The 27,733-nt window shown below is 36.7% G+C and overlaps 1 protein-coding gene across 8 annotated transcripts in view; it reads left to right on the forward strand.

Moving 5' to 3' along the window:
• The window catches only part of LOC105475592 (PHD finger protein 14), a 200,515-nt gene that overhangs the window by 94,016 nt on the left and 78,766 nt on the right, over nucleotides 1–27,733 (forward strand). Inside the window, exon 17 of one of the 8 annotated variants that reach the window (XM_071094886.1) lies at nucleotides 17,318–18,412. The exons of the other annotated variants lie outside the window; for them this stretch is intronic. Coding sequence (XP_070950987.1) covers nucleotides 17,318–17,378 — 61 coding nt within the window. The 3' untranslated portion in view covers nucleotides 17,379–18,412. Of the gene's footprint in view, nucleotides 1–17,317; nucleotides 18,413–27,733 lie in introns of those variants that run through there. 8 annotated transcript variants of the gene reach the window in all.

Genomic DNA, 27,733 nt, shown 5'->3' on the forward strand with positions numbered 1-27,733 from the left:
TTAAAAGTTCATTTTCGTAGCTTTTTAACTGTCCTTTTGATTTTTACGTTTATTTTTAAAATAACTGTTACCGAAGCAGTTGCTTTTCAGGGAAATTCTGATATGATTGCCAAATAATAGTGTCATCTAATAGTTAAGTAAAATTAAAACTCAATAAAATTAGTAACATCTATTTCTGCTACATTCTGTAGTGTTTAACATAATTACTTTCCTTTTCTGAGAAAATACAAATATCTATTTTGTTCAGTGAACAGTTTTTTCTTTTTGTTGTTGTTTTTTTGAGATGGGGTTTCACTCTTGTCACCCAGGCTGGAGTGCAATGGTGTGATATTGGCTCACTGCAGCCTCTGCCTCTCGGGTTCAAGTGATTCTTCTGTCTCACCCTCCCAAGTAGCTAGGATTACAGGTTCACGCCACCACACCAGCTAATTTTTGTATTTTTAGTAGAGATGGGGTTTCACCATATTGGTCAGGCTGGTCTCGAACTCCTGATCTCAGGTGATCTGCCTACCTTGGTCTCCCAAAGTTCTGGGATTACAGGCATGAACCACTGTGCCTGTCCCATGAACAGTTATTTTTTAAATATTTGTTTAAATCAAAAAGGATACTTTTATTGGGGTATCCTTTAGTTTTGAAAATTTTACTTTATTATTGTTTTTGAAAACCTTTTTATTCAATGATACGAGCTTTTAAAAAGCTACACTTTTTAGTTGAATCAGCTTAATAATAGAAGTAGAGCTCTTTAAAGATTGTCAATATTTAATATATGAATAGTGCTAGAATGTATAAAGAAATCTGCCTGAGCAGTGATTAACAAAGATATTTTTCTTTCCTTTTTAAATCAAAGTTAAATAGACAAAAAGAGCAAATGTTACCACTATTTAAATTTTATTATACATCATCTTTGCTGATATATATTTTTCTGAATATACATTTTAATGGACCACAGTCTTAGTAATTTACATGTAGGCAACAACAACAACAAAAAAGGCTGAAAAAATGACTGTTAACTATGTAGAAACCTCATTATAAATGCCTTATTTTACAGATCTTAAATCTAGACTATGTAAACTAGATAAACAATAAACTTCCCTAAAGTTGAACATTTTGTAATGATGAAATGATGAAACAAATAGAAACAGAAACACTGTTTCTTAAAATAGTATTTATAAATTGTTTCATCCAGTTGTTTGCTAACTTTTAGGCCTCAGCTTAAAATCAAACTTAAAATATGCAGAAAGTAGTTTCAGAATTGCCAACCAAAACCACTGTAAAAGGTAAATCTAACCAAGTTTAATAGTTGTTTGGCCTGTGTGTATGGGTTGGGGGGTGGTAAAAGTTACATACAATGAAATGCATATGTATTATGTGAATAAATTGGTGAATTTTGACAAAAGCATACAATTGTGTAACCCCCGTTTCTATCAAGATACAGAACATTTTCATTGCTCCAGAAAGGTCAGACAAAGACCACGACTCTTCTATTTTTTTTTTTTTTAACCATAGATAAGTTTTGTCTCTTCTAGAGTTTTATACACATTTATACAAATGGCATTTTTCTCCTTTATTTGATTTTAGCCATTATAATGAATGTGTAGAGGTATCCCACTGTTGTTTTAGTTCTCATTACTCTGTTAAGTAATGATATTGAGCATATTTTCTTTTCTTTTTTTTTTTTTTTTTGAGACCCTCTGTTGCACAGGATGGAGTGCAGTGGCACAACATGACAAACTGCAGCCTCAACCAGGCTCAAGCGATCTTCCCACCTCAGCCTCCCAGGTAGCTGGGACTACAGGTGCACGCCACCAAACCCAGCTAGTTTTTTTTTTTTTTTTTTTTTTTTTTTTTTTGTAGAGACAGACATTCGCCGTGTTGCCCATGCTAGTCTTGAACTCCTGGGCTCAAAGAGTCCTCCCATTTTGGCCTTCCAAAGTGATGAGATTATGGGTGTGAGCCACCACACTTAGCTTATTGAGCACATTTTTATTTGCTCACTGGTAGGTAATATGTCTTCTTTTGTGAACTAATTCTTTTGCTTATTTTTTAAGAAATTGAGTTGTTTAGTATTGAATGGTAGGAATTACTAATATAATTGGGATGTAATTTCTTTTTCAAATATGTATTTTGCATACATACTCTTTTTATTTGTGGCTTGCCTATTCATTTTCTTTAATGGTATTATTTAAGGAGCAGAAGTTGCTAATTTTGCAGATGTTCAGCATAGCAATATTTTGTTTTATGGTTATTGTTTTTATTTCCTATCTAATAATTCTTTGCTTAAAAACTTTTTGTTGTCTTCTAGAAGCTTTATACTTTTGGCTTTTATATTATATGTCAGCTATCTGAAATTAATTTCTGTATATGGTTTCAGGTAGAGTTAAGGAAGGTTTGTTTATTATCTTCCCCATGTGGATTTCCAGAATCATTTGTTGAAAAAACTTGCCTTTCCACATTAAATTACTTTGGTGCCACTTTTAAATGCCAGTTGGCATTTTCAATGTGGGTTTATTTCTGAACTTTCTATTATATTCCATCAAGTTACGTATTTATTCCTGTGCCAAGACCAACTATTGATTACTCAGGCTGTGTAGTAAGCTGTTTCATTTTTCTAGATCCTTTGCATTTTCATATAAGTGTTAGAAACAGCTTTTCTAAATTTTTCTAAAATTTTCATTTTAAAAAGGAAAGCCTGGACATAACACCAAAAGCATAGGTAATAACAGCAACAAAAATTAGGTAAGTTGGACTAAAATCAAAGTTAAAAACTTTTGTGGATGAAAGGACACCATCACCAGATGGTAAAAAGGTTAACCCATAGATTGGGGGGAAATATTTGCAAGTCATGTTTCTGTTAAGGGATTGAGAATATATAAAGAACTTCGGCAACTCAGCAATAAGAAACAACCCCGTTAAAAATGGGCATAGAACTTGAAAATATTTCTCCAAAGAAGATACATAATAGCCAACAAACATATGAAAAGATGCTCAACATCACGAATCATTCAGGAAAAGTAAATTGAAACCACAGTGAGATACCACCTCGCACCCATTGTGCTAGTTATCATTTAAACACACACACACACACAGAAAATAACAGGTGTTGGCAAGGATGTGGAGAAATTGGAGTTCTTATACATTACTCTTGGGAATATAAAATTGTGCAGCTACTATGGAAAACAGTATTTTAATTCCTCAAAAAATTAAAGACAGAATTACCATTTGATCTGTTAATACTGCTGTAGCTGTACACCCAAAGCAGAGACTCAAACAGGTAATTGAACACCTGTTTTCATAGCAACATTATTCACAATAGCCAAAAGGTGGAAGCAACTCAAGTTCCACTGATGGATTAAAGGATAAACAAAGTGTACTGTATATATGTATGTTGTCTTAGTTCATTTTATGTTGCTAAGAAGAAATACCTGAGGCTGGATAATTGATAAAGTAGGAAATGTTTATTTGGCTCACAATTCTTATTGTTGGGAAGCTCAAGATTGGGCATCTGCATCTGGTGAGGACCTCAAGCTGCTTTCACTCATGGTGAAAGGTAAAGGAGAACTGGTATGTTCAGGGATCACATGACAAAAGAGGAATCAAGAGAGTGGGAGATGCCAGGCTCTTTTTAATATCCAACTATCAAAGGAACTAAGAGAGTTAAAACACACCCCTGAGGAGGTCATTAATCTCTTCATGAAGGAGTCATCTTCATGACATAAACACCTCCCATTAGTACCCCCCTAAATTGGGATAACATTTCAGCATTAGGTTTGGAGGTGACAGGTATCCAAACCATAGCATACATACAGTAGAATATTATCCAGCCTTAAAAAGGAATGAAATTCTGGGCCGGGCGTGGTGGCTCATGCCTGTAATCCCAGCGCTTTGGGAGGCTGAGGCAGGTGGATCACAAGGTCAGGAGATGGAGACCATCCTGGCTAACATGGTGAAACCCCATCTGCACTAAAAAATACAAAAAATTAGCCAGGCGTGGTGGCGGGCGCCAGTAGTCCCAGCTATTCGGGAGGCTGAGGCAGAATGGCTTGAATCGGGGAGGCGGAGCTTGCAGTGAGCTGAGATTGCGCCACTGCACTCCAGCGTGGGCGACAGAGCGAGACTCCATCTCAAAAAAAAAAAAAAAAAAAAAAATTCTGATAGATACTGCAACATAGAAGAACCTTGAGAACATTATGCAAGAAAAATAAACCAGTTACAGAAGGGGACAAATACTGAATGATTCCACTTGTATGAGGTTCCTAGAGTAGTAAAATTTATAGAGACAAAGTAAAAATGGTGGTTTCCAGGGGGAAGGAGGAATGGGCAGTTAGTGTTTAGGGGGTACAGAGTTTCAGCTGGGAAAGATGAAAAAGTTCTGGAGATGGATGGTGGGAATGTTTGCACAACAGTGTGAATGTGAATGCCACAGAGCTGTACACTTAAAAATGGTTAAGATGGTCAATGCTATGTATATTTTACCACAGTTGTTTTTAAAAAGAACCACAAGAACAAAAGCCTACAGGGATTATGATAGGCTTTGTGTTGAATACATGGGATTTGGTGGCAGGGGGAGGGGGCTGGGGCAGGGAGACATTAACATTTTAACCATGTTGCGTCTTTGTATTTATGATCATGGTATATCTCCATTTATTCAGATACTTAGATAGTCTTTATTGTTTCTCACTGATGTTGTAGTTTTGAGTTTAGGAATCTTGCATATCTTTTATTACATGCGTTTTTAAGAATGTAATGTTTTTGATGCTATTATATAGGATATCTTTAAAGTTTTCTGTTAGAGTTTAGAGCTGCCAGGTGGTCAATTAGGAAAAGAAGCAAAGTTCAAAATAACAAAACTTTATTTTCTTATTTTTAAAGTATCAGAAAGAAGCCAGTCAGGAAAGATTGCTGGCTCCTGAGTATTACATTGTTTCCCACTGAACAGCAGCGGGCAAGAGGAAGTAAAGTGCAGATATTAACACCCCGCCCCCCAACCAGCACCCCACACCACACATACGCTTGTAGAGGAGAAATTTAGTCTCACTGCTAAAGGATTCCCAAACAAAAGTTCCTGCTGTTTTATGGACCCAGGGGCTTCTGGAAGGGAGATGGGAAGGGGTAGGAAGTAGAAAAGTACTGAGTCCACACGGAGAAGTGTCTTTAAGTCTCCTCAGTAAGGGTGTCGATAAGGCACAGTTATTTGAACCGTGTTTGCTGGGCTCCTCCATCCCCTTTCTCCCAGGGAGCCTTCAAAATCAACCTTGCAAATCTGGGATAAACCTTTCTGGTCATGGTGTATTGCCTCTTTTATGTATTTTTAAAATTTTGTTAATATTTTGATAAGGGTTATACATTCTCTATGAATGTATTCCCTCCCTCCCTCCATTCCTCCCTTCCTCCCTCCCTTCCTTTCCCTCCCCTGTCCTCCCTTCCCTTCCCCTCCCCTTTCCCTTCCCGCCTTCCTTCCTTCCTTTCTTTTCTTTCCTCTTTTTTATTGATTGGTTTCACTTTGTTGCCCAGGCTTGGTCTCAAACTCCTGGGCTCAAGCGATCCTCCTGAGTAGCTGGAATTACCACCATGGCTTGGTATTACCACCACACCACCATGCCCAGCTGTTCTTTTATTTATTAATTTATTTTTTCTGGTAGAAGTATCACATTTTGTTTATTAGATAATACTGGCCTTCTGAGTGGAGTTGGAAAGTGTTTCCCTCTTCTTCGTTTTTTAAAGCATTTAAGATACTGTTTATTCATTACATTTTGATAGAATTCTCCAGTGATACCATCTGAACTTAGAGTTTTCATTGTGGAAAAATTTTTGATAATAAATTCAATTTTTAGAACAAATATTTCCTTTCATCTTGTGTCATTTTTGGTAAGCTGTGTTTTTCTTTTTGTTTGAGACAGGGTCTTGCTCAGCTGCCTAGGCTGGCATGCAGTGGCATGATCACAGCTCACTGCAGCCTGAACTCTTAGGCTCTGGTGATCTTCCCACCTCAGCCTCCTTAGTAGCTGGGACTACAAGTGCACGCCGCCATGCCCAGCTAATTTTTTAATCTTTTGTAGAAATGGGGTCTGACTATGTTGCCCAAGCTGGTGTAGAACTTGTGAACTCAAGCAATCCTCCATCCTCAGCCTCCCAAAGTGGCGGGATTACAGGCATGAACCACTGTACTCAGCTAAGCCGTGTTTTTCAAGGAATGTATTGATTTCATCTCATTTGCCAGTTGCTTCTTGTTTATGTGTCAGCACCATGTTATTTTCTTTGGTCATGCTGGCCTCTTCAGTGTTCACTGTAACTATTTGCATTAGACTTTCCTGCTTTCTGTAATGTATTTGGGCATATTTTCTTCTTCCTTCAAAGCCTATGTCAACATTTACTTCTTTAATGTATTCTTCCTGACTTATATGGGCCTATATTAATTGTCCTTGGAACCCTCATAAAATCCCATGTCATGCTGTGATCCATTTTCTTTGTAAGTTGTGTCATTATTGTCTGCCAATTAATTTACTTTGTCCATGACGTGAGTATAGCATCTGGGGCTTCCATTTATTTCTAATGACCCTGATAGTCTAATGCAGTATGACTCAGGCAGTTAATTCAGAATAAATGTTTCTTAATTTACTGATGCACTGCCATATCTGTATATTTTTGCAACTCTATGCAGTTAAAATAGTTTATAATTTCTTTTTGGGCAGGGACATTTCTTTAAATAGTTCCTGATTGTTTTATTTTTGAAAATTTAAAAACTTTTAAAATTACTGAGTACAAACTTAAAAATAGTATATGCTTCTTGAAGCAAAAATAATAGGTGACAAATAGTGGTTTTTGATTAACTGATAATCTTTATTTTTGTGGTAGTTGTTTACTTCACTGAGAGGAGATCTCAACTAGTTTAAGATCTCTTGGCAGCTTTGTAATTTTAAGCAAGTCACTTAATCTCTTTCAATCTCACTTTTCTTATTTTAGGAGAATATCTTAGGCTGTAACCTCTCTGAAGCCTAGTACACTAGCTCTGATATTCAAAGATTATATATTCCATATTCCCAAGTCCATGTTACCTGTTTGTTTACATTTGGTCATAAGCTCCTGTGTAACATACTCAGTAGCATCTTCTTCCAAACTACTCTGTGATTATGTAGACTATGATTATTTTTCTTGCTTAAATATGTTAGAATGGAAGCCAGTTTTCCAGTTGCATTTTCCTCATTACCTAGAGGAGTAGAAAATAGTCAGTTTAAAACACCCACTTCCTTTGATAAATAGCAGATATTTCCTTTTTTTGAAACAGTTCTAGTGAGATCTAATTTTCATCCCATTAATTTTACCCATTATAAGTATAGAGCTTAATGATTTTTAGTACATTTGTCATTGTTCAACGATCACTACAGTCCAGTTTTTAGAGTATTTCCATCACTTCAAAAATTACTATGCCTGTTTATAGTCAGTCATAGCCCCCATTTCCAGCGACAGGCAACCACTGCAGATGTTCTTTTGTCACTGGTTTCTCATAGCCCAGAGACATGTTTCTGATTATGTATAAATTAGATTTTCTTGCCACAACTAATTTAATGCAATAAGAGAACTTCTAATTAAAGAAATGTTAAAGTGACTCTCATATGAAAAAAATTATACCATTTTATTCATTCTTCAAAATTAAAACTCAGTACTTTTAATTTTGAATATTAAAAAAGTGATTCTGCTAAAGTTATATTAAGAGCCTAGATTCTATTAAATTTTAAAGTGTCTACTATTTTGAGAGGCAGTACTATAAAATGAATGATTAAGTATGAGGATTTATAACCATTCTGCTGAGTTGTATTAGTCCACTCTTGCATAGCTGTAGAGAAATACCCAAGACTGGTAATTTACTAAGAAAAGATATTTAATCGACTTGCGGCTCTGCAGGCTATAAGGGAAGCATAGCGGTTTCTGCTTCTGGAGAGGCCTCAGGAAACTTCCAATCATGGCAGAAGGCAAAGGGGGAAAAGGCATCTTCTGTGGCAGGGGCCAGGGGCAAAGAGGGAGGTGTGAGAGATCCTGGATACTTTTAAACAGCCAGATCTTTTGAGAACTCACCATCATGAGAACAGCACCAAGAGGATGGTATAAACCTTTCATGAGAAATCTACCCCCGTGATCCAGTCGCCTCCCATCAAGTCCCATCTCCAACACTGGGGATTATAATTCAACATGAGATTTGAGTGGGACACGTATCCAAACTATATCATGGTTTTAAACCTTCTTTCGTTATTTGTGAACTCTGCTTTTATCTTGCCTGTGTTTTACCTTCCTTATCTATAAAATAGCAATAAAAAATAGTACCTACTCCATAGATTGTCTGGATGATTAAATAATACTGTACAAGTAAAGGGCTTGTCATAGTGGACAAAAAATGATAAAGGCTATGTATATGCAAACAACAGCAACTCTGATATATATAGTGCTTATTGGGTGTGTCAGTCTGTTTACATTGCTATAAAGAAATAACTGAGGCTAGCTAATTCATAAAGAAAGTCAGTTTATTTGGTTCATAGTTCTGCAGGCTGTTCAGGCAGCATGGCACTGACATCTCCTTCTGGTGAGGTCTCAGGAAACTTACAGTCATGGTGGAAGGCAAAGGGTGAGCTGGTGTATCACATAGAGTGAACAACAGAGAAAAGAGGAGATGTCAGGCTCCTTTAAATAACCATCTTTCATGTGAACTAACAGCAAGAATTTGCTTATTCCCATGGGTTCAGTGCCAGGCATTCATGAGGGATCGGCCCCTATGGCACAAACACCTCCCACCAGGCCCACCTCCAATATTGGAGATCACATTTCAGCATGTTATTTGAAGGGGACAAACATCTAAACTATATACTTTCACTCCTGCCCCCCCAACCCCCAATTTTATGTCCTCCACATTGCAAAATACAATTGTCCTTTTTAATAGTCCTCCAAAGTCTTTACTCACTCCAGCATTGATTCAAAAGTCCAAAATCTAGTGTCTCACTGGGAACTGAAGGCAAATTCCTTCCATCTATGAGCCTGTAAAATCAAAAACAAGTTATTTACTTCCAAGATACAATGGTGGTACAGACATTGGGTAAACATTCCCATGTCAAAAATGAGAAATTAACCAAAAGAAAGAGGCAGTAGGCCCCACATATTTCCAAAACCCATCCAGGCAGACATTAAATCTTAAAAGCTTCAAAACAATGTCCTTTGATACCGTATACTGCATCCTGGGCACACTAGTACAATGGGTGGGCTCCCAGTGCTTTGGGCAGCTCTGCTGCTGTGGCTTTCCAGGGTTCAGCCCCCTTAACTGCTCTCATGGGTTGGAGTTAAATGCCAGTGGCTTTTCCGGGCTCAGGGTGCAAGCTGCAGGTGGCTCTACTATTCTAAGGTCTAGAAGGCAACAGCGCCCTTCCCACAGCTCCACCAGGTAGTTCCCTGGTGGGGATTCTGTGTGAGGGTTCCACCTCCACGTTTCCCTTCCGCACTGCACTAGTAGAGGCTTTCTGTGAAGGCTCTGTCTCTGTGACAGGCTTCTGCCTGGACACCAAGCTTTTCTCATATATCCTCTGAAACCTATGTGGAGGCTGCCAAGCCTTTTTCACTCTCACATTCTGTGCACCTGGAGGCTTAACAGCATGTGGAAAACACCAAGGCCCAGATTGGTGGCCCGAACTGTACCTGGTGATGTGAGCTGTACCCGGGGCCGTTTGTGTGGCAGCTGGAGCTGGAGAAGCCAGAATTCTGGGAGCAGTGTACTGAGGCTGAGCAAGGAAGCAGGGCCCCAGGCAGGGCCTCTGAACCCGTTATTTTCTCTTAGACCTCTGGGCCTGTGATGGGCTGCACTGTCTGGAAGATCTCCAAAATGCATTCAATGCCTTTCCCCCATGTCTTGGCTATTATCATTTGTCTCTTTTTTAGTCATGCTAATCACTTTAGCAAGTGGTTGCTCCACCACTTTGAATTCCTCTCCTGAAAATGCCTTTCCTCTTTCCTTCTTTTTTTTTTTTTGAAACAGAGTCTCACTCTGTCGCCCAGGCTGGAGTGTGGTGGCACGATCTCAGCTCACTGCAAGTTCCACCTCCTGGGTTCACGCCATTCTCCTTCCTCAGCCTCCTGAGTAGCTGGGACTACAGGCACCCGCCACCACACCCGGCTAATTTTTTTGTATTTTTAGCAGAGGCGGGGTTTCATCGTGTTAACCAGGATGATCGCGATCTCCTGACCTTGTGATCTGCCCGCCTTAGCCTCCCAGAGTGCTGGGATTACAGGCATGAGCCACCGTGCCCGGCCACATTAGTTCCAACTTTAAGTCATTTTCTTGCTCCTGTATCTAATCATAGGCTGTTATAAGCAGCCAGGCCACATCTTAACTGCTTCACTGCTTAGAAATTTCTTCTACCAGAAACCTGTGTTATCACTCTTAAGTTCAAACTTCCATAGATCCCAAGAGCATGGACAAAATATAGCCGAGTTCTTCGCTGGGGCATAATATGGGTGACCTTTACTCCAGTTCCCAATAAGTTCTTCATTTCCATCTGAGGCCTCATCAGCCTGGCCTTCAGTGTCCCATTTCTATCAGCATTTGGCCACAACCACTTAATACTCTAAGAAGTTCCAAATTTTCCCTTGTCTTCCTGTCAGAGCCCTCCAAAGTCTTCCAACCTCAGCCCATTGCCCAGTTCCCAAGCTGCTTCCATATTTTCAGATATCTTTTTTTTTTTTAGACAGAGTCTCACTCTGTCACCCATGCTGGAGTGCAGTGGCGTGATCTTGACTTACTGCAACCTCTGTCTGCCTGGTTCAAGGAATTTTCCTGCCTCAGCCTCCTGAGTAGCTGGGACTGCAGGCACATGCCATCACGCCTGGCTAATTTTTTGTAGTTTTATTAGAGACGGAGTTTCACCATGTTGCCCAGGCTGGTCTCAAACTCCTGAGCTCAGGCAATCCTTCCACCTCAGCCTGCCAAAGTGCTGCGATTACAGGTGTGAGCCACTTCACCTGGCCTTTCAGACATCTTTATAGCAACACCACACTTCTTGGTACCAATTTTCTGTGTTAGTTGGTATTTCCATAAAGAAGTACCGAAGGCTGGCTAATTTATAAAGAAAAGAAGTTTATTTGGCCCACGGATCTGCAGGCTGTACAAGCAGAATGGCACTAGCGTCTGCTTCGGGCAAGGCCTCAGTAAACTTACAATCATGGCAAAAGGCAAAGGGGGAGCTGGCATATCACATAGTGAGAGCAAGCAAGAGAAAGGAAGAAGCACCAGATTCTTAACCAGCTTTTGTGTGAATAAACAAGAACTCACTCATTCCCATGGGAAGGAAAGAGGTTATTATTATTATTATTATTATTATTATTATTATTATGCAATTCATGAGGGATCTGTTGCCATGACCCAAACACGTCCCAGCAGACCCACCTCCAACATTGGAAGTCACATTTCAACCTGAGATTTGGAGGAGACATATATCCAAACTATATCAATATGTATCAGGCATCTTACATACATGTATTAAGTCATTTAGATACCCTGTGAAATAAGCAGTATTTATATCTCCTTTGAATTGATGAAGAATCTAAATTATAGAGCTTAAGTAACTGCTTAAAAGTTGCGTAGCTAGGCTGGGCGCGTTGGCTCACGCCTGTAATCCCAGCACTTTGGGAGGCCAAGGCAGGTGGATCACGAGGTCAGGAGATCGAGACCATCCTGGCTAACACAATGAAACCCCATCTCTACGAAAAAAATAAAAAATAAAAAATAAGCCGGGCATGGTGGTGGGTGCCTATAGTTCCAGCTACTCGGGAGGCGGAGGCAGGAGAGTGGTGTGAACCTGGGAGGCGGAGCTTGGAGTGAGCAGAGATTGTGCCACTGCACTCCAGCCTGGGCGACAGAGCGAGCAAGACTCCGTCTCAAAAAAAAAAAAAAAAAAAAAAAGTTGCATAACTGGAAAGGGTTGGAACTGAGATTTAAACTTAGGCAGTCTGGCTACAGAGTCCATGGTTTTAACCTCTATAGTCTCAGCATAATTTACATTTGAACAGTGTGGTCGGTAAAACTTTCTTTGATACATGTAATTTGTTAAAGGCTAATTGGTGGCATCCCTTTCATGATCATACCTGATGTTTTATTTTCTTTATTTTATGGTTTTCAATAATATATTTGTTATTCTTTGAGGCTTCAGTGCTATAACCTCTATTCTCTTAAGCATGCTGTTTTGTTTTATTTAATATTAAATGATTTTATTAAAATGTACTGTCTGCTTTTTAGCTTTAGATGTCATTGGATTTTTTATATTTTATTTTGAATGAAGATCATAGCACTGATTGGGAACTGAATCTTCTTTAGAGATGCTTATCTTGCATATGTTTTTAATTTTTCTTTTTCTTTTTTTTTTTTTTTTTTTGAGGCAGAGTCTTACTCTGTAGCCCAGTCTGGAGTACCGTGGCATGATCTCAGCTCACTGCAACCTCTACCTCCCGGGTTCAAGCAATTCTCCTGCCTCAGCCTCCTGAGTAGCTGGGATTACAGGTGCACACCACCACACCTGGCTAATTTTTGTATTTTTGGTAGAGATGGGGTTTCGCAATGTTGTCCAGGCTTGTCTCTAACTCCTATCTATTCTCAAGCAATCCGCCTGCCTTGGCCTCCCAAAGTGCTGGGATTACAGGTATGAGTCACTGTGCCCAGCCTTCAAATCCTTTTTTTTTTGGCAAGATTACACCTTTTTCAGATAACTGTAAGGTATGTTAGTATCTCAGTGGTATATTAATATAATACTAATATATACATTGTACTTACGTTGTATGTGCACGTATCAAAATGCCATGTGTCATATTTAATTCATATGTACTACATTTAATACTATCTGTATCTATGAAAGTTGCTGTTTGGGAAATTCATAGTATGTTACCATCTACACTTTTACTCTTTTGGTCATTAGTAATGTTCATTATGGTCATCTGTTTACTAAATGCTTTTGTAGTCCCTTGTAGATCTTGTCTTAAAGATCAACACATATTATTGCTCTAATTATAAATTGAAGAAACCTCTGAATATATAGGCATAATTATGTAAAATGTTAGAAATGTAAGCATTTGAATTAACCAGTAGTGCAAAAAAAAAAAAAAAAGCGAGATTCAGCCGTGCTCGGTGGGGCCTGTAATCTCAGCACTTTGGGAGGCTGAGGTGGGTAGATCACAAGGTCAAGAGATCAAGACCATCCTGGCCAACATAGTGAAACCCCATCTCTACTAAAAATACAAAAATTAGCCAGGCATGGTGGCACGTGCCTGTAGTCCCAGCTACTCAGGAGGCTGAGGCAGGAGAATCACTCGAACCCAGGAGGCAGAGGTTACAGTGAGCCGAGATCGCACCATTGCACTCTGGCCTGGCAACAGAGCAAGACTCCGTCTGAAAAAAAAAAAAAAAAAGAGACAGATTCAAGCACACTGTATTTGCATTTTGTGAGTATGATTTGGAGAACAGATAAGCCTCATACATAACCTCTTGTTTTCTTGTGATCTTAGAGGTTGTTTTTATTATTATTATTACTATGTTTTGAGAGGAGGGATCAGTTAAATGAGTGGAGCAATACAAAGTAATAGACAATTGCAGTCCCTTGAAATTTAGTAAGCTTAGCAAGTAAGAACATTATCTATTTCATGATCTTCATAAAATAAATGTCAGTTTGTTCTTTATTTGAGAAGTTTTGCACCATTAAGTTGCTTCTCTCTTCAGCATGCATGAAACTGAGGCTTAAATTTCACAAAGACATAACCTCAGAATTACATAACCTTAGACTTATCTTTTTCAAGTATTAAAATGCCTGAGTGTATGTGGCGTGCGGGTATCTTAGTTAACACTGTGATATTTGAATAGCAATGCTTTCACATTTTTTCTGTTGAAAGAGAAGAGAAGCTATCTAACCTTATTTTTTTCCCTTATTTATCCTTATTCAGTTATTCTCTAGGTGGGATGTGTGTCATTAGCTTAACCCTATTTTCCCCTTAATATTGTTGACATACATGGAGAGGTTTGTTAACTAGGAAAACTAGGATGATTATCCTGCCTCTTTTCTGGGCAGTGGTAGTGCATTTAATATTTATCTTAGGGAATAACAAAAAATGAACCTCACTTGAAAATTCAGTCAATAACTAACTAGGGAAAAATGTTGGGGAGAGGGCACAGAGCTAAAAATAAGAGGTTGAAATTTTGGTTAAGTCTCTGCCAGGGAGAGGCTGTATAACCATGAGAAATGCAAATAACCTCTCTGGGAGCCAGTTATCTCATTCACAGAATGAGCAATGCATTAGATTGATTTGAAAATCCCTTTTAATTTTCAAATTTCATGATTTTGTAATGCTTCAGAAGTGAAGCAGAGAAAGAAATTCAGAAATGCAAAGTATTATTCAGGTGTAAGGAATCTGACTCATTTATAGAATAAGCCTCTCACCCAACAGTGCTATTTTTAATTGTATTATTGACCCATCATATTTTTAAAGTTTTGATCTTTATGTATTTTTTAGACTATAGCTATCAAAAACATGGGAATTAATTATAAGGCAGTCACTTTTCATTTATTACTAATTGAGATAAGTTTGTAAGAAACATTTTGTAGTAGAAAATGTTTTATTTTAATCTGAAAAATTTCTTTTTCTTTCCATAAAACAAAATAAATTGAGCTTTTAAATGGACTAAAATATGTGGATTAATATGAATTATATTATCTGCATAAGTATTTTTAGCATTTCTCATATTTATTCTCTATGTAGCTACTAATGTATGATATATGGTTGCTTTTTATTTTAATTCTTAAGTGCCTAAATTCCTTCTGTGAAACAGTTTCAAGGAGCAGTTACATTTACCCTAAACTAAGATGAATTAAGGTTATCAGTTTTTGAATGAGCTCTTCCTATTACAATGAACTTAAAAAGATTTAATCTAAACATAGTATACAGATAGATAGATAGATAGATAGTATGTGCCCTTTCAAAAGGAGCTTCTTCTAATTCTGCTGTCTCTAGACTGACCTCATGTATTATTAATAAAATATCAAGAATTAGGTTGTCTTTGTGAGATGGCTCAGTAGCTGGCTTTTACCATGGCATATAAGCTGAGCAGTTATTCTAAATCACAGCATTACTTTCAGCCAGATAACTGCTAAAATCACCGCACTGTGGTTTCCTGAAAATGCCATAATCTTTCAAATGCCACATTAAACCTAGAGAAAAAAGCCATTGGTAGTGCCTGCGTAGTTATGTAGAAGAATGAACCATGAACCAAGTGAAAAGATGTTCTGGAAGAATAGTAACCTTTCCCTTGATGTGTGTGTTTCCTATTACTTTTTTTTGACATAAAATTTTGCAGAATGATTTAATGGTGGCATTTTGTTTTGCTGACTTTCTTTTTCTTCATTAAAAAGAAACCAAAGTTAGTATAGGGGTGTAGGGGAAGAGTGACCAAGCACTAAATTCTATAATAGGACTCTCTGTTTTCAAATTAAATTAATTAAATATGTTAGGAACATGGCTTTTCCCCTTTTACATTGTAGTGATATACAAAATCATTTAGCTGTATTATCAAAAATGATCTTGTTTGTTCTTTACAGTTAATTTTTTTCTTCATTTTCGTCGTCCTGTTTTTTCTTCTTAGTAACCTTTGATCATAAATGACATGTCAATAATCAGGAAAGCTTTATGACATAGAAGTTACCAATTGCATGTAACTCATAAAGTGCCATACTTTTGATTGTCACTTTTCTTGCATATTACTAGAGCTGATGATACAAAGAAACAAAATATGAATAGACTCAGTGATCTAAAAGATGAATTCTTGTCAAATTTAACAGGATACATTTTTATTACAAATGAATGTCGTAAAGTTATTCCAAATAAAATGAGTTCAAAGTTTATTTGCACCTGTAAGAACAAAGAAGACATTCATACAGCCAACAGACACATGAAAAAATGCTCATCATCACTGGCCATCAGAGAAATGCAAATCAAAACCACAATGAGATACCATCTCACACCAGTTAGAATGGCCATCATTAAAAAGTCAGGAAACAACAGGTGCTGGAGAGGATGTGGAGAAATAGGAACACTTTTACACTGTTGGTGGGATTGTAAACTAGTTCAACCATTATGGAAAACAGTATGGCGATTCCTCAAGGATCTAGAACTAGATGTACCATATGACCCAGCCATCCCATTACTGGGTATATACCCAAAGGATTATAAATCATGTTGCTATAAAGACACATGCACACGTATGTTTATTGCAGCACTATTCACAATAGCAAAGACTTGGAATCAACCCAAATGTCCATCAGTGACAGATTGGATTAAGAAAATGTGGCACATATACACCTTGGAATACTATGCAGCCATAAAAAAGGATGAGTTTGTATCCTTTGTAGGGACATGGATGCAGCTGGAAACCATCATTCTTAGCAAACTATCACAAGAACAGAAAACCAAACACCGCATGTTCTCACTCATAGGTGGGAACTGAACAATGAGATCACTTGGACTCGGGAAGGGGAACATCACATACCGGGGCCTATCATGGGGAGGGGGGAGGGGGGAAGGATTGCACTGGGAGTTATACCTGATGTAAATGACGAGTTGATGGGTGCTGACAAGTTGATGGGTGCAGCACACCAACATGGCACAAGTATACATATGTAACAAACTTGCACATTATGCACATGTACCCTAGAACTTAAAGTATAATAATAATAAATAAATTAAAAAAAAAAAAAAGAACATACCAAGTGTAGCTGGATAGAGGAAGTAACTTACCAAAATAGACTTTATAAGAATTTTGTAGCATTAGATTTTCAGTTTTAACTTTGATGTGGAGTACCTAGGTGTAGGCCCTGTCACATCATTATTTTAAAAAGAGTAAAATTTTAAAAAAGCTTGATAACTTGTATTACACATGCATACTTGTTAACATCTCACTTTTAAAAATGTATTGGGTAGTGACTGACTAAACATTACTTTGATGTTTTTTTTCCTCTCAGAATTATAGAATTTTTCATAAAAGTTGCAATTTCAATTAAGGGAATGGAAACTTGGGTTGAATTTCTCAGTATGGCATCAGTAGTTCCTTTTCACTCAACTAAGTGACTTTTTCAGTAGATTTTATTGCTCTTTATGGAACTCTGCAGGTATAGATTAGATTCAGTTTTTTAATAAACATTAACTCTGCTAGTTTTTCTCCCTGATGTCTCAAAATAGAAGGGTTTACATTTAGTCAGCAATTCTTTGTCTTCATTTTATCTTACCTCATTTTTTGCAAACAACTCTTTTCTAGATCAAAAGTACCGTTCAGGACATTCTGCAGTGCGGATATATATCCTAATGGTTTCAACTAAAAATGACTGAAGTACTTTGTTAGTGATGTGATTAAAGCATACCCTAATGAGCAAGTGCATTAGAGGGCCATCAAGCACAAAGTCTTAAATTTTGAATATAGCAGAAACAGCTAGTTAATTTTACTAATCCATGTGTTAATTGTGCTACAACAGTAATGAAGATAATCTCTAAGAAACTGTTGTCATTCCTAGAGTGTTGCTGGTGATTTGGCCTAAGGTGATAGACTGAAATCAAAGACTTCACCATTATGCAATTCATTTATGTAACCAAAAGCCACTTACACCAAAAAAGCTATTGAAATTAAATATATATGTGTATGTGTGTGTGTATTTATATGTATATATATGTGAGTTTGTGTGTATAAATATATATATATGAAACCATAAAAGAAGTACTTGCAAGAAATGTGTCATTCTAGTTTGGAAAATGAGATAAGCACAGAGAAAGTTATAATACCCTTTTACCCTGGTAGTAGAAAATTAAAGTAGTAAAACTTTTCTGGGGAGTAATTTAGCAATGTGAGTCAAAGGCATTAAGCATGACAATACTATTTGTAAAGTAACAGTACTTGGAGGACTCTTTCTACAGGAATATTCTGAAATTAGCTCGATTTTTATATAAGAATATTCTTTATGGTGCTCATTATAATAGTGAAAAATATTTGGAACCAACACAAATGCCTGGTATTACAAGAATAGTTAAATAAATAAATAATATACCATAAATTTTTTTCCTCTTATTTGACCCCTTATTCAGCCATTTGAAAAAGAGTATTTCCTGTGTGGGAAAACATTTAAGTTTAAGTTAAAATTATCCCATATTTGTTTAAGATTTGTTGCAGTGGCCCACACCTGTAATCTCAGCATTTTGGGAGGCTGAGGCACGCAGATCATGAGGTCAGGAGATCGAGACCATCCCGGCTAACAGGATGAAACCCTGTCTCTAGTAAAAATATGAAAAATTAGCCAGGTGTGGTTGCATGCCCCTGCAGTCCCAGCTACTCGGGAGGCTGAGGCAGGAGAATCACTTGAACCCGGGAGTCGGAGGTTGCAGTGAGCTGAGATTACACCACTGCACTCCAGCCTGAGCGACAGAGTAAGACTCTGTCTCAAAAAAAAAAAAAAAAAAAAGGTTTATGATCTTAATTTTTTATAAATATTTTTATTTCATTTTAAAGCTTTTCTCTGTCTTTATAGGTTTTTGATAGTGAAAGTATCTTACTTTTATACCAGAAAACTGGTTTTTAAAAGCTAATAGTGTACGTAGAAGTCTCATAGGAGACTCTGGATATTAGATATCTCTTGACTGCCTTAAAAAATCAGTTTGAGTGCAGTGGCTCACGACTGTAATCCCAGCACTTTGGGAGGTCAAGGTGGGAGGATTGCTTGAGCTCAAGAGTTAAGAGTAGCCTAGGCAATGTATCGAGACCTTGTCTCTACTAAAATTGTTTTAAAAATCAGCTGGGCGTAGTGGCATATGCCTATACTCCCAGCTACTTAGGACGCTGAAGTGGAGGATTGATTGAGCTTGGGACATATTGAGGCTGCAGTGAGCCATGATCACTTTACTGTACTCCAGCCTGGGCAACAGAGGGAGACCTTGTCTCAAAAAACAATACAAACAAAAACATAAATTTAATAAAACCATAATGGAAGGGCATGAAACAAAGTGAATTCTCTTTTAGTTTGTCTATCCTAAATTAACATAACAAATTTATAATTTTTCTTCCCTCACAGTTGCAGTGTTTATTTTGCATTATTTGCAGATAAGCTGAATTTTCCTTTTTCAATCATTTATACTTTCTGATTTATAAACTCAGCGTTCAGTGTCTTTCTGACTTAATGACAATGAATTGTTGACTTGTACTTCCCAGTCTTCCTTATATCACAATTACTAGAATATAAAGAGTTAGAGATAACTAAACATACTCAGCTTATCCTGACCAAATAGTTATTTCTCCATTTCCTTCTTTATCACACATAGTACTTCCACTCAGCTATGTCAGGAGCCTCTCTTTAGTCTTAGCCTTCACACTCAGTAGTATTTTGGTTTCATTTTTTTCTTGCATGTGGGATATGACAAGATTTCTCTTCAAATAGCCTATTAATCCTTTATTTAATCCACAGTACCCCTCCCCTTCTCTTTTCTTCTCTTTCTGCCTTTACTACATGCCCAGGCATGCCACAGCACCAATGGCTTTTATCAGTACTCGTTCACATTCCTTTCCTTATTTGAGAAGAAAACTAGCTCTCTAGCTTATCACAGATGACTTCTACCCCTTCTCCCCTCTCCCTTGTGTGCCCACCTTATCTAAGAAAAAGTTCAGATGTTTGGAGAATTGGTCCAACCACAGACAATGGGGAAAGGGCACAGGGGCAGGATTTGTGTCAGGGAGAAAAACTTTAACTCTTCTTTGTTCTATGTGCTCTCGTGGCGACTGGCCAAAGAGAAGCACCCTTCTGCGCAGAAGTAAATTTGCTTTGCTGAGAAATCCTTTGAGTGCTCGTTTTCCTTAAGACTCCGAGTTTTTTTCCCAACATTCCAGAATTATAGTTTGGAGTCTTATTCCTCACTTACATTCTGCTTTACCTTCTAGGTGTGTGCACACTGTCTCTCTTTCTCCCCGCACCCCCACCCCAGATCATCGTGACCAGAAAGCCACAGGAAGTTGTTACATAGAAATAATCTGCTTTCCCTATTTTTTTTTTTTTTTTTTTTGATACAGAGTCTTGCTCTGTCGTCCAGGCTGCAGTGCAGTGGCGCGATCTCGGCTCACTGCAACCTCCACCTCCCAAGTTCAAGCAGTTCTCCTACCTCAGCCTCCCGAGTAGCTGGGATTACAGGTGCCTGCCATCGTGCCAGGCTGATTTTTGTATTTTTAGCACAGACGGGGTTTCACCATCTTGACCAGGCTGGTCTCAAACTCCTGACCTCCTGATCCACCCCCTTGGCCTCCCAAAGTGCTAGGATTACAGGCATGAGCCACCACACCTGGCCTGTTTTCCCTAATTTTACCTAATGGGAATTCTTATTTGGGATAGACTCACTTAGTAAGATAATTTTAAAAATGAGTGGTTGCCAGTAAAACCAGTGGGGCTGTACAAAAATTGGCTAAATTTAAGCTAGGAAAAAATGGAGGAAGGCATTCCAGAGGAGGAGAAGATAGGATGTGCCTCTGGGACAATAGGTAGATTCAAGCAGAGGTTTATGGAGAACTTTATCTGAATCCGCACAATTTGTGGTTGTTTTCATTGGAGTATAACATTACATAGGATATGAGAAGATACCTTAAAAGACACTATTTTTACAAGCATTACTATCTGTTTAAAATGTAGTAAAAATAATTATAGAACTTAAACTTCAAAGTATTTACAACCATTACTATTTGTTTAAAATAGAGTAAAAATAATTATAGAACTTAAACTTCAAAATATGTATACACATTCACAATCTGAAAAAAATATTAGAAAAGCAAATGTTTCAGCATACACAGCCTTTTATTTTGAAGATAATTAATAGCGATTAGAACATAAGTATTAACTTACTGGATTTATTTTTAAAGGACCAAGTGTTATTTTCTTCTTACATCCTCTAAACCTGTCCCTTTGAGGGCACAGAATTAGTATATCATCATGCATACTTCTTTCCTCTAAGTACAAGCAAAATATTCGGGGCCAACTGGTGGCCTCCTCTTCATTCCCATTCTAGCTATTATAGGGTTTACTCTTATGGGTTTGTTTGTTTGTTTGTTTTTAACCTCACAATACATAATGGACTTTCTCAGTAAATATAGAACTAAGCCATTTTTTAAGTAGATACACAATATAATTTAGATGTATCATAATTTACTGTAATATTTCCCTATTGAAAATTGATTCTTTTCTGTTTAATTTCTATCCCAAACTAAGTGTGCTAGGCCAAAATTATATGCCTATTTTACATTTTAATGGATAATATTATTTTGTTACCCACTGTACATGAATGTGTAATGATGTCAGCAGAGATTTTTGTCAATTTGATGGATGAAAATTGGCATTTTGATTGTATTTTGTAACAATGAGGTTGAATGTTTATTCACTCATATATTGATGAACCATTTGGATTTTCATATCTGAATTGCCTTTCCATATCCTGTGCCACTTTATCTTCAGAGATTTTTTTTCTTTCTTAAAAATGAGTTTATTACATATCTTTGTACAAGTTGCACATATTTTCTTTGAGGTTGTTGGGTTTTTTGCTTTTGCTTTATTGCTAATGGTATGTTTTGCTGAATTGAAATTTATATTTTTCTGTGTTGTGATATTTGTGTCTGAAAAACTAAAACCTAATTTGATATGTTATGAAATAGACAACAGATATACTTTAGGCAGGAAATGCAAATTATCTGTCTTTGCCGTTTAGATGATCTATGTACAGTTTTGCTTGACATGTTTTAAAGATTTACTGAGATATTGTGTCATCTAAAAATAATTTTTTAATTACACATTGTGACATTAGCTTGGTATAAAAATACTGTTTTGCTTTACCAGATTGTCATATTTTTCTGTTGAAATAAAACAATTTATTAGTTTTCAGAGGCTCTATTTTGTTAATTTTTGAATATCAGGACTGCTGATTTTAAAACATGTTGAAGCTATCATTGATGTAAACTTTCGTGTTAATATATTGGATCTTAAGGGTGTTGAGTACATGTTTGGTGATTAATTCTAAAGGCAAAAATTATTGTTTCTATCATAGATGTCAGTGGTGAACAATGTATTGCTAAATTTAATCATTTTTTAATTTTCTAAATACTCATCCTATTTGGCCTCATTTCAACATTTAACATTGGTGACCAGCCTTCCTCCTTAAAACACTATCTTTTCTTGGTTTTGTTTTTTTCTCTTTTTTTTGAGACAGAGTCTCACTATGTTGCCCGGGCTGGAGTGCGGAAACTGCAGGTGTGTGCCTGGCTAATTTTTGTGTTTTTTTAAGAGACAGGGTCTCACTGTATTGCCCAGGCTAGTCTTGAACTCCTAGGTTCAAACAGTCCTTCTGCCTTGGCCTCCCAAAGTGCCGGAATTTGCTACTGATAAGTACAGTTTTTTTTCCCTAGTTTTTATCAGTAGCCAAACATAATAGTTTTTTTTTTTTTTTTTTTTTTTTTTTTTTTAATTGTGGTTAAATGCTTGAATTCTGGAGCCTAGTTATTTGGGTTCAGATTTTCACCCAGCATTTATTAGTTGTAACTTGTCTAGTTACATAATCTTTATGCTTTAGTTTCCTCATCTGTAAACTGAGGATAATAATCCTTTTTACCTCTAGAATTGCTATGAGGATTAAATGAATAAAAATATGTAGTGCTTATTCTCCTTCATCAACTCTCTCCTGGACCGTTGCAATAACTATCACCTTCTCTAGTTTTGAGTACCTCTAGTCTGTATCCAGTTGTCTTACTAATACATGGATTTGTTACTCTTGTACTTAAATTTGTCCAGAGGCTTCCCATTTCTTGCAAGGTAAATCTAGACTTTATAGCATGGCTTACAAGGCCCTCCAAACCCAGCCTCAGTCTTTTTGTTTTCATTTCCAGCTGTTCACAGCTCCAGATGACCTAAATTTAGATCATGGTAGGTCATTTTGCCTTTCTAAAACTTTCCTGTTGCTTTTATGCCATCTTGTTTTTCTTATACTTTATGTTATACCTTCTCTCTGAAATAATCTCGTCTTTTTCTCTAGGATGAGGGCTTCTCGGTCACGTATACTTAGTCCATTTGTCTTGGTCACTCTATGATTCTTAGTGTATAAGCACCATTTTTTAATAATTAAATTAATTTTAATATTCCAGGTCCCAAGACAATGCTTATCACATAGTATGCCCCCAGTACATAAACAAATTGAAAAAACAGTCTGTGGATTTTAATTAGTGGTACTTAATATTTTAAAAGTTATAATTATCAGATATTAATGGGATCTTGGCTTAGCTATGTTATTTTTATATACAAAACATTGAAATTTTGGTTAGATTGGAATGGTAGTTTTTGTCATCATTTTAATATAATTTGTATAGTAATTTAATTCATTGTTTTCATAGCTTTTGTGGTTCTATGTATATGATGCATTTTAAATTATTGAGTTTTATTACCCTTAATAGTCAATTCTCTTGGGTTTCTATGGATAGTACCTATTTCACTGAAATCTCTGCTTTATCTTTAATCTAAAAATATGAGTGTACTGTTAGTTTTTGCTTATTTTTACTGTTTTGGGTAATATCAAGTCAGTTAAATTAGATCTCTCTACATCTTAATCCAGTTTTTGGCAGCATAAAATAATTAAGGGTATACTTTATTTTGTAAAGTCCCTGGGTTCCCTTTTCATTCTATTCTGAAAGAAATTTGTTAACAAATTGAGAACTCCTAATTTAGCTTCCGGGAGTGATTTTATGGTAATAGAAAGCACTGCACTTCTTCTTTTCTTTTTTTTTTTTTTTTTTTTTTTTGAGACGGAGTCTCTCTCTGTCACCCAGGCTGGAGTGCAGTGGCATGATCTTGGCTCACTGCAAGCTCCGCCTCCTGGGTTCAAGCAATTCTTCTGCCCCAGCCTCCCGAGTAGCTGGGGCTACAGGATCACGCCACCACACCCAGCTAATTTTTGTATTTTTAGTAGAGACAGGGTATCACCATATTGGCCAGGCTGGCTTGAACTCCTGACCTTGTGATCCGCGTGCCTCAGCCTCCCAAAGTGCTGGGATTACAGGTGTGAGCCACTGCACCCGGCCAGCACTGTTCTTCTTTCTTGACCTGGTTTTTTGTTGTTGTTGTTTTAGATATAGGTACTATGATATTGGGCCATAATCTTTGGCTTTGCTCCAATGATTGACTTCTAGGGAGTCTGTACTCATGCAATTACTCCTTTTACTGACTATTGCTAATTATAACCACAACTATATTTGACTCCTAGGGGTCTTCTCACTTAATAATCTGTATGTGATTTCATTTGGCCCATACTTCATCTGTGTATGTGGTATGTATGTGATACACATGGACACATGTATGAGACTTTGTCACTCTTTTCTGGCATTGGATAAACATTTTGAAATATGTAATAAGAAATACATAATTTAGGAACATTATGATTACTTTAAGAAGTTGAATGGGGGCAAAAAGATTTTTAAAATGTATAACTTGAAACTAACATAACAATTAAAAGTTACCCAGGACAATTATTGTTTATAAAACATAATTTTACAAGTTCTAATTTATAGAATAGTCCACTTTGTTTCATTCAGTATAAAATATAACTGCAGAGTTATCATTGTTACAGTCATCCCTCCATATCCGTGGGGCATTGGTTCCAGGACCACTCTTGGATATCAAAATCTGAAGATGCTCAAGTCCCTTGTGTAAAATGCCATCATGTTTGCATATAACTTATGCTTCTGTTTCTGTATGCTTTCAATTATCTCTAAATACTTATTATAATACCTAATACAATGTAAATGCTATGTAAATAGTTGTTATACCATATTGTTTTTTATTTGTATTTTTTTATTGTTGTATTGCTATTTTTTATTTTTTTTTTTTCCCAAATATTTTCCATCCATGGTTGGTTGAATCCATTGATGCAGAACCTGCAGATACGCAGGGCAGACTGTATTAACTTCAGAAGGTAATGTGTATTGTTCACATACACACACACACACACACACACACACACACACACTGTCCTATTTCCCAACATGACAAATTGTCAAATTTTTATGCATTAATAACTAATGAAAATAACAGAGTATTTTTGGTTTTCATCCATTTTTAAATGTCTTTTATAAATGTAATGTATTTCATTTATAATCCTGCTTTTTCATTTTAATGAAGAATTTCATTTTCTTACTGTTTTGGTTTTGTTAGTCATGAAATTTTTTTAAATCATAATAACCCTCCTCCTGGGAATTTATGATAAGGAAATAAAGAAATGCTAATATAAAAAGACATTTATAGCTATAGTTATATTAGGAAAATTATTCCCACCAAAAACATGTAACTCCCTAAATAAAAACAACTGAAAACATTGTATAGGAGGGTAGTGATAAACTATAACAAATCAGTATTAAAAAATTATGTATCTTCTTTAGATTTATAGATTATAAGATATTTATATAGGAATGAAGAAACCTGTTTTATGTCCTAAGTATATGCTACTAAATTGTTACATATAAGTGGCTAGAGATTAGAAGAGAGCAAAAAATGAGCATGGTATTATTTTAGAATGGTAGGAGTCTGAGTAAAATAAAATTCTTCAGCAAAAATTTAAGTACGTTAATCTCATGAATGTAACATTTAAGTAGAGCCTCATTTTGACCACAGACACACTCAAAGATTAATTAGATATTTTTAAAAAGTAGCCCTGATCGGTTAGCCACAGCAAATAAAAACCTAAGACAAACATTTTATCAGGAACCACCACTGAGTAGGGCAACTCATATTCAAATGAAATAAACATCAAATCTCTTCCTCAAAACATTAAAGTTATCAGCTTTTTGTGTATATAATTTCAGTTAGTTATGCAGTATACTAAATAAGGTGTAAGGATATGCATTGAGGCACAAACAATTCATTGACTTTTATATATGTATATCTTTTAAAACTTGGATCGTATTTGAACACACCATGATTTCTCTAAAAGGTGAAATTCAGCTGGGCATGGTGGCTCATACCTGTAATCCCAGCACTTAGGGAAGCAGATGTGGGACGATAGCTTTAGCCCAGGAGTTCAGGACCTGCCTGGGCAGCAAAGTGTGACTCCATTCTCCACAAAAAGGAAAAAAAAGGACAAAAAAGGTGTAACAAGTGAAATTTAGAACTCTGGAAACATTTTTTAAATGAGATACTTAACGTATGTCTATATTCTTAAAATACTTAGGCAAGTTTGATAAAAGTATTATGAGTAGAAGAGGAGAAAGTTAGAATGGTTGATTATTGCCTCATGAATATACTATTAAAAGTGTGACTTTATGGTGTGACTTTAGTGTAGAATTGTTCATGCATTCTTTTTTTTTTCTTTTCTTTTCTTTCTTTCTTTCTTTTTTTTTTTTTTTGAGAAGGAGTTTCACTCTTGTTGCCCAGGCTGGAGTGCAGTGGCGTGATCTTGGCTCACCACAACCTCCACCTCCTGGGTTCAAGCGATTCTCCTGCCTCAGCCTCCTGAGTAAACTGGGATTACAGGCATGTGCCATCAAGCCCGGCTAATTTTGTATTTTTAGTAGAGACGGGGTTTCTCCATGTTAGGCTGATCTCGAACTCCCGACCTCAGGTGATCCGCCCGCCTTGGCCTCCCAAAGTGCTGGGATTACAGGCATGAGCCACTGCACTTAGCCTGTTCATGCCTTCTTTATGTGTGTATGTGTGTTTTTTTTTTATACTTAAGATTATGTGTGAAGCCTCCATGAAGCCTTCAGTGTGATTTAATTAATAAATAGGCAGCCAGTTGAGCTCTGTGAGAAGTGATTAATCGAGCTACATGAAAGTAATTCTTTAAGTATATTCTCTCTGAATCATAGCAAGAGGAGAAGTTCTGCTTTGAATGAAAGTGGTAGGCACTCCCTGTAATTGCCCAGTGAATCAGATTGACAAAGATAGCTACACAAGGAAGATAGGCCTACAAAGGACTAAATCAATGGGATTCAGTCACAAGCAAGTGAAATTATATCAGTCAATAACTTTCCTTAAGTGACTTCCTGAAATCTTCCAGACCCATATTTTCCTTTTCAGGTTACTCATTTATGTCAGTTATTAAAGAACTGCAAAATTGCCTGATTATATCAAGGGCCTTGTTGTGACATAGTCTGTAAATGTGGATCTTTTTTAAAAGGAAGTTTGAGTTTCATGTAAAGCATTGAGCATGTTGGCTGAAGATATGACTTTTTCTGAAGCTTGTAACTGTAAAGAAATTGTGGGATCTAGTTTTCCCTTTAAAAATAAGATTCCTGTGTTTGTTTCTTCTCACCAGATTTACTTTTGAATCTACTTCATATTAAAGATATTGAAAGACATTCACTTACTCATATGTTAAATTGTTATGTAGAGGGTTTATAAGAGACAGAAGAATTCATAGCATCATGGGATCATTCCTAAAAGGATGAAGGAGAAGTCTTCAGATAAACAAAGGTGACTGGTGAATTGAATCTTGAAGTATGAGTAGGTTTTAGGAGATTGAATTAGAGGTAGCAAATCCTTCAAGGGAATAAACAGACATGAATAAAGACACAAACTGGGACCATATGAGTCGTGTGTGATGTAGGTTTAAGAGAACAGGTAGATTGGGGCCTTGAGTGCAAGCTAATGATGTTAAACAGTCTAGTAGGGATTTATTGAAGACA

Source organism: Macaca nemestrina, chromosome 4, assembly GCF_043159975.1.
Source record: "Macaca nemestrina isolate mMacNem1 chromosome 4, mMacNem.hap1, whole genome shotgun sequence".
In the NCBI taxonomy this organism is placed as follows: Eukaryota; Metazoa; Chordata; class Mammalia; order Primates; family Cercopithecidae; genus Macaca; species Macaca nemestrina.